General features: G+C 38.7%; 1 protein-coding gene across 5 annotated transcripts in view; it reads left to right on the top strand.

The window, feature by feature from the left end:
- Positions 1-235: 235 nt before the first annotated feature.
- The window catches only part of LOC136420575 (ankyrin-1-like), a 25573-nt gene continuing 10575 nt past the window's right edge, over positions 236-15233 (top strand). For 2 of the 5 annotated variants that reach the window (XM_066407582.1, XM_066407578.1), the window contains exons 1-11: positions 8865-9019; positions 9338-9745; positions 10353-10478; positions 10871-11064; positions 11635-11707; positions 11873-12000; positions 12587-12690; positions 13068-13224; positions 13596-13754; positions 14641-14708; positions 15035-15152. In XM_066407582.1, coding sequence (XP_066263679.1) covers positions 9007-9019; positions 9338-9745; positions 10353-10478; positions 10871-11064; positions 11635-11707; positions 11873-12000; positions 12587-12690; positions 13068-13224; positions 13596-13754; positions 14641-14708; positions 15035-15152 — 1548 coding nt within the window. In that variant the 5' untranslated portion in view covers positions 8865-9006. Of the gene's footprint in view, positions 368-3212; positions 3406-7620; positions 7700-8863; positions 9020-9073; positions 9102-9337; positions 9746-10352; positions 10479-10870; positions 11065-11634; positions 11708-11872; positions 12001-12586; positions 12691-13067; positions 13225-13595; positions 13755-14640; positions 14709-15034; positions 15153-15233 lie in introns of those variants that run through there. The other 3 variants (XM_066407580.1, XM_066407581.1, XM_066407579.1) reach the window with 3 other exon arrangements.

The following is a 15233-nucleotide window of genomic DNA, read 5'->3' as shown; positions in this document are numbered from 1 at the left end:
TTAAATGAGGTCATGATGCGCGGATGACAACATCAGAACACATGAAATTGAACATCATTTACTCAGTATTGAATCATCCAATTAAATTCGTCATACTCATCACAAGTCCAATATATGAAAATAAGCATATTTCTACAATGGATTATTGTGATTAAAAAGCTCTCCTTTTTGCATAACATGGATATATGTTTTCTACGTTTTGCGGCGTTCAAGGATTTTATTTGTTTACTGAAGAAAGTTTGTTTTCCGCAGTGAAGGTGTGGCATGGGTCCGCCATGTCCCGGTTAAACTTTGACCAGGTAAAAAGCCATTTAAACCGTCATAACATGGCGATCGGACCCGGCAGCTAGCTAAAGCATCGTACAACGTAAGTCTGAATTATTTTTAAGGATCCTTTGTTAAGATATTGGCGGGAAATTTGACACAAAACATGGTCATATGATGTAATTAACTTATATCATAAATAAGTTTGTTTGTTTTGTTTTTGTGACCGTTGGCTCATACATCAGGTGACATACATTGGACTTCACGTATGGCTACAACTTATGTTTATGATGAGTGAAACTACTAGTCTATTCCAATGTAACGTTACATGATTGTATATAACGTGACATTTATTATTTATAATTCAATTACCACCTTCTATTGTTGATATTTATATAGTCGATGTGTTTGAAGGCAACAAGATTGAGATATATTCTAGACTAGAATTAGTTCATCAACTCAAGTCAAGTCCATATGTAGTATTTGAACACGTCTTAACATTTGAACAGGAAATTCCACTTCAAACCTTTTGGCAGGAAATTCCATAGGGCTTATTTGAAACGACAACAAATCCGGAAATGTGTAGTGCACTGTATAATGATTGTGTGCGTGTGCATGTCTATGCAATGTTTGTTTGTATTCTTCAGTATTGTACCTTTAATCCTCTTACTCTTGGCCTTCTCTTACCACTACTAGTAGACAAAGAATGTCGGTATGTATGAAAAGCCTTTAAAAATGTGTAAAGTACTGACCCTGCGTCTGCTTGGAGATCACTATTAAGACACCAATGCTGTAACGTACCCCTATTTAAAACAAATCCTTCATTGTTAGCTAAACCCAGGATGGGGTTACATGGTGGAATACAGTGGAGCGTTATGACGCACAGTCATGAAGAAAACATTTGTGTGGGACCTACAAAATACTGTGAGACAATAAACCACATAGAATTCAAATGGGTGAGCCTGGATTTCATGGATCTTCCATCTAATTGCTTATGATGTAACTTGTTAATTGCTGATCTATAAAATGAGATGGCATACACTCAAAAATGGTATACTATTAACAAAGCCTCCATCTAATCCTTTGCCTTTGCTGTACAGTGGTCATATTACAGGAATCTCCAAGCAGATGTTGGGGTTGGGGTGAAATGTTGTACCATTTTTTGAATGCCTCATCTCTGAGAGGGACTAGCAGAGAAGCCACTGGCAGTTAGAAAATGTTACCATCTTTCAGCCCAACATCTGCATGGAGATCGAAAGTACAGGACAGTATAAAACTATGAAAGGTTTTCAGCAAATTTTCCTCATTGAATATTTGCAGAATTATTCATTATTTTGAAGAAGCGAGTAACAGACCAAGGTTGTGCAGATATTTGACATTCCCAGCAATCATACAATGCTCCAGTTCTAGTACTAGTACCTCTCCAAAAATACCAGTGACCATGCAGCAATCATTCAAGTCATTCCTGGTATAGTGACCATCATGCTCACTATTTGCCATGGTGTGTATAATAAAGGGACTGTTGCAGAATTCTTTATATGTTTGTTTGAACCTTTGTTTATTAATGAGAAGCTCAAATTGGCCTGCATGCCACTTTTCATTGAGGTCATGAGGGAGAGGTAAGGGTCAAGCAAAATGTATATTAAAACAAACATACATTAATGATTAACCGAAGCACAGGACTTTAAATCATGTAAAAATGATGTAAAATATTTTACATGATTTAAATTTAGTCCTGTGCTTCGGTTCTTCATGGGGTGCCGTATATAAGACACAATATAATGGCCTATTCTCCCACTAGTCCCTTTTATCTAGTAAGCAGACATTTTGAGATTTTCCCTGGATGTATATACTGTATTTGGTGTTTGAGTAAGCAGAAGTGTTGAGATTTTCCCTGGGTATGTAGTGTTTGTTTTGATCACTGGGGTGGAGAATGCAGGGAACACAAATGTGGGCTTCACAAACAGGTTCTCGTCATTCCTGTCTGTGGGCTTTACCTGGTATGTGTGAGGAGGAATGTCCTTTAAATGTCTCCAGATTCCCCTTGTTGCCATGGTGAAATCATAAGGACTGTTTTTGAGATAATGTGTCCTTAATAATTAGTGATTGGTAGTCATATTGGTTGTCCAAAACGATGGCTTTATATAATAGTCCAAAGTTCAAGTTCAATTGAACAAGACTTTTGACCGGAGTAACATGTGTTTAACAGTTTAATTGTCAATGACTCATCCAAATGTATAACTGTTAGTCTGAGTGCTTAATAAATGTTTTCATGTGATTGTGATCAATCTCTGACTTCAGCATGACTTATTAGATAGAAATATTTCATTCTGTTGATACTCACAGTGACTTATGCCATGGACTCATGATCATCACACCACAATCAAAACTTGTTCCATCTTCTATCATGCTACGTACCACTTTCAACTGTAAGAACTGAAAGATATGATAATGCAAACTTGGGTTTTCATTGTACCACTGGATTTAATATAAATGAACTACTTACAGTATCATAATTTCTCTATCCCCCACCAACAAAAAAATGTAACTGTATGATAAATCATTACACATTATACCCAGCATCATCAGACAACCAGTATATCACAGTAACTGTGTGTCAGAAAAACAAATAAGGGGCTTAGACAAGTCCATTCCATTTAATGCATTCCTAGTCTAAAGGTCTTCCATCTTAGGCCCTTAAAACCCTTCTAGAGTGAGGATGAAAATAGACAAAGAGTAACTGGCATAACAGCTAGGCTATGGTAATAACCTCACTCACTCATAGGTTTAAAAGTAACCCCAGTGCATGTGATAGCTGCTCATGGCTCTAACACTAGCCTGTGAGAACTGGATGTTAGCCTTGAAGAGGTGTCAGATTCCCTTGAACTTCTGCATGCAAATGACCTCAACGGAAAGGCAGTCGCGACCGTTACTTGAGCAAACTGGGGGTGTTTTTACAGGGGAGGTTGGAGTGTACAGAACTTGAATGTACAATAGCTGAGCTGCGTATCTCAGTGAGGAAATGTATTCAATCATTTGAATTGACGAAATCTGGTATCCTGAAGCCAAGGCTGGCACATTTGAGTGTATAATCTAGCTACAGAGGGAGATCTATTAACACAGTTTACTGAGCCTTAAAAGGTAAGAATGGTACATGCATGTAGATGGTGGTCTTTTTCTTAACCCTTGAATTTTGATTTTCAAATTGTAACATTTGTTTCTTTTACTGTCAACTCAGTCAGATTATAATGTAACCACCAACTGAGCAATGATAAGTAATTACAATGTTATATCTAACCTTGTGTTATGATATTTTGTCAAGTATTGGATATGTTCAGATATTAGTTTGAACTGTTTTGTCATGTTTAAAATCGCATTGACAAAAATAAAACAATGCATTCCATTGTCCTTATAGAAATGGCAAAACGGCGAAACGGTATCGATGAAAGTAGTCAATATACTAATTTTAGTATTTCAATTTACTGTAAGGCTATATCAACTACATGTATTTTGAATTCACATGTAGTCACAGACAGTTTCTAAAAGATCTGGATGCATTTCAACAAGGGTCATTTGGTCAGTAATTAGTGACATGTGAAACGTTGCTCTACTATTCGGCACAGGTAAAACAAGAGTTCCACGACCTCATATCTCCATGAACAATTCTATTCATGCAAATGACTTACTAGTACACATCTGCATAATGTATGCTTGGTCATAAACACCTTTATCTAACTAACATGTTGCAATATTGACAGTCCTATAATTTTCCAATTAGATGAATTATCGTGTTTTGCATTAGTTATGCAAATTAGGAACTTTATTTGCATAATTGGTATCTGTTGATGCTCCATTTTCCATAAACTACATATGTTACATGTATTTGAGTCTGATAATGGAAAACACTGTAAATATGGATTTTCCTCGATAGCTATGCAAATTAAGTCACAATTAGCATAATTTGCACTTCATTATGTATATCTCTGTCTAAGCTACCTGTTTACTAAGTATCATATTGACAGTCCTATAATTTTCCAATTAGATGAGATATGGTGTTTTGCATTGATTATGCAAATTAGGAATTTATTTGCATAATTGGTATCTGTTGATGACCCACTTTCCATAAACTACATACGCTACATGTATTTGAGTCTGATAATGGAAAACACTGCAAATATAGATTTTTCTCATTAGCTATGCAAATTAAGTCCCAATTAGCATAATTTGCACTTCATAGTGTATATCTCTATCTAAGCTACCTGCATACTAAATATCATGGAAATCCGTTGTTCCTTTGTTCAGTTATTCTCCTTAGAAGATTTTCACAAAAACGCCCTTGCAGTTTCAGAGGAAGCTGCTAGGGGGCCCAAACCTACACCACTTCTTTATTACATCACAAGCTATCTGCCACCCAAAAATCAAGACCACAGCACGTCCAGGTCAAAAGATACAAAAATTGCAGTTCTGCTGCAGTACCAAGGTCACATACCAGGGGGCCCAAAATCGACCTTAAATTTCGGCTTCACAACGCCCGCCCACATCCCAAATATCATTGTAATCCATCAAGAGGTTCTTGAGTTATGCTGACGGGAGTGGTGCGGAAACACAAACATACACAGATACATACACACACACAGACAGACACACCCAAAACAATATCTCCATTTTTCATGGAGATAAAAAAGTGTGAGTGGTTCAATCTTATAAGACAGCCTTCTTAAAAGTATTTACTTGACCTTCTTACGTCCCATGCACCGTCTTAGCATCCTCCTTGATATATTTGCTACAAAATTTCACCTGCTGAGTTTAAAATGGTTAATGTTTATTGCACTTAATGGTGTCAATTTTGACTTTATTCTGGAATGGAAGTCGCAACTGAAAAATGGAAGCCTAGCTGCAATAATGGGATCATAGTGTTTGGAAAAAGAAAGACAACGAAGGACAGAACACTTTCTTGAATTACAAGAACACTGAAAGACTACAATAAGGAAATATTTCCTCACAAAATTAGGAGCAAAATCATGAATATCATTTTGTTACTGATAAACAATGCCTTCTATTGTACATGTTCTTAAAGAAATGACGAAACGGTACTGTGACAGTAGTCAGTATACCAGTATTTCAATTTACTGGGAGGCTATTTCAACGAACATGTAGTTTGAATTCACAAGTAGTAACAGTTTATTTGAAAGATCTGGACGCAACAGTATTTCACATTTGGTCAGTTAGTGACCTGTGAAACGTTGCTCTAATATTCCGGACAGGTAACACAAAAGTGTGAGTGGTTCAATCTTATAAGACAGCCTTCTAAAAAGTATTTACTTGACCTCCTTACGTCCCATGCACGGTCTTAGCACATTTCTTACCAAATAAGCCTTAGGACTAACTCTAGGGACACTGCTTTTAAAGTTTTCTCACAAGGCACGTTTCCTGCCACGTGTCAAGAAAACGAGGGTACAGTAACTCAACTGTTGTCTTTCCCAAATATTATTAGTTTTTGTTTACAAACAAAAATTTGAAGAAGGAAAATTTATGATATCATGTAATGTTTTTTTAATCTTTGGAAATACTAGTACTGTGTATTCATTCAAGTTTCCAGCACTTAATTGTAATCAAAAACTTTTTTCAGCAATAACAGTTGAACGGTTGAAACAACAGTACAGTTGTGTATAGTAATATTTAATATGCAGTGAAAGACAAACCATAGTTCACTGTATGAAGAGTTGGCAATGAGAACATGTAGCCAAAGCGACGAACTAGAAAAATAGCAAAAATTTCAAAGTGTGGATGTACACACCTTAAGCAATATTCATGTTCAGTACATGTACAATGTAATTAGTTATGACATGCTTGTTCTTGTACTTATATAAGGTCTATAGTCAACATTGATGAATCTTCGCCTGCAAGGAAAAACTTCAAGACATTTAGCACTAAACTTTGAATTTGATGTTGACTTCTGGCTCATGTGACAATAATTCTGTCCCTCTGGTAAAAGCTGGTCTGCTTCTGGTTCAAACCGGTTAACGTAACATGTGTACGAGACTGCGACTTTCCAAGAAGTGTCTTGGCCAGACAGATGATTACGTGCTGAGCTTTCCGTAGGTTGGGCAGGAAAAAGAAGACTTTGAAGATACTAATTAGTTTATGTTGGCTTCGGGTAAGGAAATCTATTTTCTAAACCGCAGTGGTTAGTGCTCTGTCCATACAATGAGAGAAGTTGTTTTTGAACGGGCGACAAGACTGTATGTGAATCTGTGCGGGAGTGGATGACGCCATCATCAGAAGTTGAGAGACCATTTGTTTAACAGCCAAAGATGCCCTAAACCTTCTTGGTAATCATCAGACTTGTTTATCTGAGCAACAATAATGATTATGATTTCAGTGTTCTTGGAAGTGTTCTCTGTCCTTGGTTGTCTTTCTTTTTCTAAACACTATGATCCCATTAGTAGTATTGCAGTTGCCATTTTTTGTAAATTACGACTTCAATTCCAGAATAAAGTCATAAATTTAAAAAAAATGCCATTCCCAGTGCAGTAAAACATTTAAACTCAGCTGGTGAAATTTTGTAGCTGATAGCAAGGAGGATAATGTACTTTTGATGTAACATCTACTGTCATAATTCCACCAGAAACCTTTAGAACCCGTTCATACTAAGCCTTTCATAGCCCTTCATAACCTCAGGAGGTGGTTTCCTTTTAGCCTGCTAAAACCCTATTTAGCCGGTTAAATTGCGTTCATATAAGCCAAGATAGCCGGGTTAATTAGCCAGTTAAATCTTTTAATTTATCCATACATTATAAAAGATGATGAATCTAAAGAGATCTAATATACTAAAAATGCAGCATCCTGACATACATGTATATTATATATATATGCAAGCTGCTGATATCCAGGTCCGAGAACATTCTTGAGAAGGCCTTAAGCTTGATTACACCATTTATTAATGTGGTGTTCATAGGGACCCTGGCGAAATTATGAAAGTTGACGTTAGTCTGTGTGATGTCATAAGCAATAACTGTGTAATGCTCGAATCATCATGGATTTTATAGGTTTGCCAATGCCAACACTTCCTGTAGAGTTGACGCAAATCCATCTACGTCAAATAGCTGCTGAAAAGTTGTTTTAACGCCAAACAACCGCAGAAAAGTTGTTCTAACGTCAAACAACTGCTGAAATGTTGTTTTTGCTTGACAAGTTCAAATGTGCTGTGTCTAAGGAAGGAAAAGCTTTAGTAACAAGGTGCTTTCGTGGAAATGAGTATGACATAATGTCTAGAAGCTGTTATTTTTCCGACACTGTGTTGTTGTTAATATTGAGGGGTCCGTAACTTAACACTATTCATTCAACCTTTTGCAGTGTGGACAGAATACTATACAGAAGATTACAGCAATGTGCAAGGAAAGTCTCAGTTGATCATCCCCTGCTGTAGTCTGTGGTAAGTTGTACTAATATTCAATGGTTTTGCATGATGTTTGGGAATTATTTAGTGTACAGTAGTTCAGTTTATTGATTACATGTATGTACGATCTCTATTGACAATCATAGATTTTGTGATCTTTGTTTCGTTATTTTGTTCCTGCCTTCCTTCTTGCCATGCTTCTTTCCTTCCTTCTTTCTTCTTTCTTTCTTCAAGAGCAGGAGAACTACATTTGTAGAAGCAACATGAAAATTACTACTAACGTTCGCTCTAAACTTGATCATGACAATCAGCATGACAGTGTAGAATGCCTACAGTACAGGTACACAGACTGACCTGTAATAGCCTGTTATGTTTTTGTGTAAATGGTGCGTTCAGCTGTGTAGAACTTTCTGGGAAAAATCTGCTTACTAAGTGCTTTTCAGCATAACTTGAAATATGTTTACCTAGTTAAAAGGTCTCACCAGGGAGCTTCTATAATCTCCTCCGTTGCACTTACATGGACCACCGAATTCGCAAAAATGGAAGAAGAATCCAGCACAACAAGTCATAACGTTACAGCAAATGCATTTCGTACCATCTCTGACTGAGAAACATTAAGTTGTTAGCACAGTCAACTTATGCAAAATTATAACAATGCCCTGCAATTATTAGCAAAAAGTTGTTTCAGATGGAAGATTGAATCTTTGACAACTTGCAAAATTGAAGGTACATGTAACAAGAAAAGTTTTTTCAAGCCCAGGTTTTTTTGTAAATGTTTTCCTTGGGGTGCTGCGTTTGGTTTGACTCTCAAAGTTTCAGCCATTGGCTATAACGCTGGCGCCACATCGCTATGTCCGACAGTTTGCTGATGTCACAATTATATCTCCGTATGAATCTAAAATATTTCGTGAGGAAAGTCTCCGCCATCCAACTGGCTTTAAGCTTTTGATAACACCATTTCATAACAGCGTTTGTTTTGGGGGATTTTAGAATAACCTGTTGTAACCCAGGAGACATTTGAGAGGATTAACCTGTGGTAACCCTGGTCAACTACATAGGTTGGGTTGGCTTAGACACACCCGGTGACCTTGCCATGAAATACTTGTTTGTGTGGCAGAGGTGTTTGTTTTGACATGCTGAGGGTGTTGACCCAAATTCCTTCGGAGAAAAGCCTTGCAGACTTTTGGTCACGTTCTCAGAACGCGTGCTTGGCGGGTTTCTTGACGCAGGCAGCGTAATTCAGTCATACTGCTGTTTCTGTACCAATCAACACGTATGGACGATCTCCTCAGAACTGCTTTAAAAGTCGTTACCAGTTGTTTCGTTTAGCTCCAAGAACAGCCATGTTTTGCCTTGGTAAGTTGATATTTAATGTGTAGACTTAACATTGGGTGGTCTTATATTTTTCAGATCCTGAGATATCACTTCAACCAAGAAGGCAAGTTGTGCAATAGACTTGAAAAGTTCTCTTCAATTATGCCAAACATATACTAAATGTATTTTGACATCAAGTGTTGTTGCATATAGTGCTTTGTCACCTGAATTTGTGACAGAAAGTCATCACAGAAATTGTCCATTTTGCTTTATTTTAAAGGCTTATTCTTCTCTAGTGCACTGTTTGATTGTTCTTGTAATGAAACTAATTTTTCATTCCTTTCTGCCACAAAATTCCAGCCTTTGCACAAGGTCCAAATATGCAGACCATGCGGTCAAGTTCGCATCTGTTCGTCAACCCCGAACTGACCACCTCGTCAAGCTCGTACTGTACGATCACCTCCAGCATGGACAGCAGTACGCAGTCCGAGTCCTTCCCGGGAGCCGTCCAACCACAGAGGGTCAGCCCGGAGGACTCCATCTGTAACACGTTCTGGCGACCGCGGCTGACCTTTCACTCGTTTCAACACGGGCGGTCGCTGGTAGACTTTGGCTCGCTGTGGCCCGACGGCGACCACTTGCGGATACTTGTCGGGGAAATCCACACCAACACGTCGCTGCAAGGAGCTGTCCTGTACCTCTGCAAACTCGTGCTGCGGTGCGGGCCAGTCCGAGTGTTGAAGGCACTGGTAGAGCAAAAAATCATTGGTAAGGATATCTTTATTATGGAGTTAGATGGTAGAAAGTTCCATATTGTGAAGTGCGTTCAAATGAATCTATAGAATCCTGTGTGATACAAGTAGAAGCCTGTGTGATGAAACAAAATATCTCCTTGTCCAGAACACCCGTATGAAACATATAACCATGGTCCAGGTATAACATAAATCAGCAGCTGTCTTTGTCTAAAAAGATAAATGGTTTGTAGCCATTGCTGATCAGCTGTAATAGAATGAGAGACAGTCAATATTTGTGTGTTCCAGTATATGGGACACGCGTCTTGCATCAGTGGTTCAGGAGAGGGCCTTAGCTTATCTCACCATTCCATGCAAATTTTAAGGAAATTCAAGCCACTTTTTTACTGACCGAAGGCTAGCCTGCTTGCATGATTAAAAGGGCTGTTCCAAAAGTTTTATGGGGACATTGATCAGAAAAAGTTCCCCAGCTTCCCCAAACCACATTTTTACTGGTCCAAGTTGTATTTCATTTGCAACTTGTTAGCATCTACTTGCCACCTTGACTAGCAAACTATTGAACTTGATTGTTGTAAGAAAAAGGGATAGCCCAGAGACCATAAACAAACACAATGCTTTTGCAGGCCCTGACCAGAGATTTGAACCACTTGGAGGGACCATGATGCATCTGGCCTGCGTTGCCAGGAATCCTGAAGCTGTGAGCTACCTGACCTCTGTAGGGGTCAACCTCAAAGCACAGGACAGAAATGGTAGGTTTTAGACACATGATGAAAAAACACTTTTTACTCAAACACTTTTCAGTGTACCTGATACCATTTTTGAAGACCTATCAAGAAAGAATCCAGAAAGGTATCTCAAGACTTTACACAAAATATCAAGATGTTTCAAATGAATCTCAATATCTTTCAAGTGAAGATTCTTGCTGGGGGTCATTATGGTCATTATGATCTGTAACATAGAAGTTTGTTTTACAAAACAGTAACAGATTAAAAGTGTTCTGCTCTGACCAAAATTAATCTTCCCTTTTTTTTTTACTTAATATTACCTCAAAACCTCTGTATTTTTACATAAAGATATGAAAAATGGTGGAATACACCTGCATGGACTTTTGACAAGTCATATTCAACACTGCGGTTTTCAGGCCGAACAGCGGACCAGGTGTGCTACTGCCCGAAGACGCGTAAGATTCTGCAGCCATTCAAGTCCGCCATGCAGGCCGTGGCCCAGCCCTCGCCCCGCAAGAAATCCATCGCCTACGTCAGCGTGCAGCAGAAACAGGACATCTTCTCCCTCGCTGAGGAGGGGCACTTCGACGAGCTCCAAATAAAACTACAGGTAAACTGGAAAACTGGTCATACTTTTTTATTAGAAAATCTAGAGTTTGTTCATCGTTCAGACCCTTGTAGTTTCCTTGCTGTTACAGTAGCAGGGTATTTTTTACAGGGAGGGGTTGCTAGCCCTTCCCTTTAACATCCTCGAAGCGCCTCCTTGAACCCCCATTTTACATCTCCAAAATCCGAAAGACAGGTGCAGAATGATATCATACAGTACCAATTCAATACTAACAGTTATATTACAGTATATTATTTTAGCATTGCACTAATTACTGTAAAAACTGCCATTTGACTGGTCCTGCTATTTACTGTATATGTGACAAGAACATCCCACACATGTTAACAATGGCTACTCAATTTTTCATAGGTAACATAGTTGTCTGGTAATTCAATCTGAATCATGCAAAATTTATAGTAATTCATACTTGCTGCTTTAAGTTTATTAGTTATGTAGAATTCTGGTCCATTCAGGATCCCAGCGTCTGTCCTTGGTACTGAAAATTGATCCATAGTCCATAATGGTTTTGTAGTTTGTTTGCATTCTAATTGTTGATGATGTTTTGTTCTGCAGACGATGGAGTTTGATGTAAACAATGAAAAAAGTGCAGAGGGAGACTTACTAATCCACATCGCAGCCGCTGGGGGTAAGCAATTATTCTTCCATATTTGGACATTACCCTTGGCAACATGTTCTCTCATAATAATTGATTTTGACATGTTCTTCCATATTTGGATGTTACCCTTGACAACATGTTCTTTCATGTTTGGGCATCACCCTAAACAAGATGTTCTTCCATATTTGGACATAGGGGTTGACCAGCTGGACTTGTTGATGACCTTGGTGTGTATCCAGGGTGCCGACGTCAACGCCTACAATGGCAAAGGTCAAACTCCTCTCTGCATCGCTGCGGACTTAGGCCATGCCATCACTGTTGAGGTATGGCTTCCACCATGGAGCTTGTGTATTGTACAGGTGTAACAGTCCATAGTACACCGCTAGCTTAATGTACCCGGGTATTTTTACAATGGGTACATACTTGCCTGTTACACTAGGGTATTCTGACTAAAGGATTTCATGTTTAAGTACTCCCCCTAGCAACTTTCTTTCAAACTGTAGATGACAAATATGTATGTAAATCTTACAGATCTAGGATGTTATGGTGCCTTACATTCTCTAGGTACGACTTCTTTTGCCAATTTTTGTGGGGTCATATGGCGTAGCGGCAGGGTTTTCGGCCCAGAACTCAAGGGCCCCCCGGGTTCAAATCCCCTGACGCCACAGATCTTGTGCCCTTGGGAAAAAACACACGACTTTCCCCACTCCAGCCAAGTGTAAAAAACGTCTATATTATATGTGTGGGTCACGACATCAGCAATAGCTGCCTGTGTCCCACGTGTATTGCACTGTTGCAATTCCAATAAAATCCAAATTTTTGAAGAATGGTCTGTGCAAAGATTCTTTCTGCACAAGTTGCCCCAATACATTTTTTTCATTCAGGATGTTGTTTTACCATTGTCTATAGGTGTTGATCTGCATTCTGGGGGCTGACCCTGACAAGTGTGACCTGGTACGGGGCTGGACCCCCCTGCACTATGCCGCCTCACACAACTACATGGACATTGTCAGGTAGTGTTGTCATTCTTTTTATTTATGATATCTGCCAATATTTTCTCCTGCAGACAACATAGTTATAATGGGTGGTACCATATACATGTAACAATGCATGCACCCATGTAACAAGTTGCTACAAGTTGGGAAGCTAGATAAGATAGGAATAAAATTATATTTTTCCTAACCAATATAGTTGCAATAGTGTCAATTACAAGAACACATAAAATTCTTACTCAATTTGGATGATTCATCATCTTTTGCGGCGCAATAGATGTTTCGTTTGACAAATTTTAAGCCTCTCTTTTTTAAGAGGGGGGGTTGATAAGATGATGTAAAATTTGTGTTTTACAAGAGTATATGCCTGACTTTTCTTTTGCTTTTGCATCTTACAGTTGTCTGTTGAAGCGTGGCGCGGACGTGAACTTGGAGAGCTATAACGGACTCCGACCAGACGACGTGGCCAAGAGATACGACGCGGCAGACTGCACGGAGATCATCGGGTCAAAAAGGACGGAGAGATGTCGGTACTATCGACATCTGGTGCAGGAGGTAACCACAGTACATGGGTTCTAATCCACTTTGGAATTAGACAGTCTATAGAGTATAAACTCCATCTGTTCTTTATTGTCATTTGAGTCGAGATTTCAACCTTTTAGACCCTATTATTGTAAAGAAGATTTAGTAAGGGATATGGTATCAAATTTAACAGGTATGAAGACATTGTTAGGGCTAAAATCTTACTGAAAATCATGTTTTTTTCCTAAATATAAAAATTGTAGTTTTTCAAGCTTTTTAGCAAGCACTGTTTATTTACCTAGGCAGCATTGTACCAGATATACTGTGAGGTTTCATTTCGAGGTTTATGTGAGGTTCATTTCGAGGTTTATTAGAAAGTTTTCTGAAATACTGTAAATTTTCAGGGCCAGTTGCTCGGAAAGGACCTGACTCGGAGAGACATGTTCATAACGGACATGACGGGATCAACGCTGCTGATGGTCGGAGCAGAGAACAACCGCGTGGAGAACATCCTGGTACTGCTGGGCATGGAGGACTGTCCGCTAGACGCACAGCATGAGAGAGTAAGGGCTGCTTCAGAAACTATCATGTAGGGAGCATGGGGTAGAAAAAAGTACAGTAACTGTAAATGCTTAACCCTTGTCCTGCTGGATTTCCAGAGCAAAAATATACCCCCACTGCTGAAGTGTTCAGACACCTTTGAAACAAAGGGTACCAGTTTGATATTGCTCATTTTTAGTTACTTAACTTAAACTTAACAACAACTGCACGGGTACAACGTACACATTCTAGAAATACCCTCAATTGTCAATGGCTACCCACAATTGTCAGGGCTAGCATACAGAGCAAGCATGTGCAAACCGACAATTGTCAGGCTCAGTAGGACTAGGGTTAATCAATGTGCCATATAATGCTGTTCACGGAGGTTTAGTTGGTTTATTGGTTTATTGCAATACCCTTTAGTCGAATTACGACTAATCTTCCAGGGTTCAACACACAAAAAAGTATACAAACACAGACATACATACAGTACAAGATTAAAAGGACATATATACAATAATAGTGTTCATGGTTTTTGTGGTAACCTCTTCACTGCAAACTTAGAACCACTGCAAAAATGCTTGTTGTGTCTTTTGCCCGCCTACCATCTTGTTTCAACCTGAAAACCACTGTGAAGACTCCATTTTCTCCCTACTACGACATTAGATCATCACTGACTTAAATGCATTTACAGTACATCATATTACCTCCATAGGAAAGACTGGACTGGCCTGTATAATGAAAGTCTCATAGATAGTGCATGTATAAAATAAGTTGCGTCGGAAAAAACAAACTTGTAAAGTAACTTGATGAAGTTTCTTAAGTATTCAAAGGCTTGAATGGAAAATGTAAGATGATATTTAAGGGATAGAATCAATAACGCAAAATGATAATTATTTTTCCTTTCAGAGTGGTTGCACTGCATTAGCAATAGCAGCAAGAGAGGGCCATGCAGAAGCTGTGAGGACCCTGTTGGAGTAAGTTATGTTGTGTAATCAGTATAATTAGAAAAATCAGATTCAATTTGCCCACATGGCAAGCTTTACCATAGCGCTTTCCCATGTGTTAATGTATTTAACACTTTTATCAATCAATTGATAGTGGTAACTAGAACTTTTTTGAAGTCTAATAAAAGTGTGATTTTCCTAGCTTTCCTTGCTAGTGCAATGTTAACAGGGTGTTGTAGGTATCAGATTGCTGTTTCTTACAGTTACACAATTGTAAGTTCCCAAACAAGCTTTGATTTCAAAACAAAGACAGAGTGAGAGAAAGAAACAAATGCTGTTTTGTGTAATGTTTACAGACACGGTGCAAACCCCAGTATCCCTGATGTTGAAGGGTTGCTGCCCCTCCACCATGCCTGTAGAAACAAGTGTTTCATCGTAGTGGAGATCATCTTACACTACAGGCAGGGACTCACGGTAAGGGAACTTCTCAAGTCACAGAAATCAATTCCTTCATAATCTGTTCAGCAGGACCTCAGGATAAGGGAACATCTCAAG

Source organism: Branchiostoma lanceolatum, chromosome 15, assembly GCF_035083965.1.
Source record: "Branchiostoma lanceolatum isolate klBraLanc5 chromosome 15, klBraLanc5.hap2, whole genome shotgun sequence".
NCBI classification, from domain to species: domain Eukaryota; kingdom Metazoa; phylum Chordata; class Leptocardii; order Amphioxiformes; family Branchiostomatidae; genus Branchiostoma; species Branchiostoma lanceolatum.
Note: the sequence above shows the minus strand (reverse complement) of the source record. Positions and strands in the feature narration are given on the sequence as shown.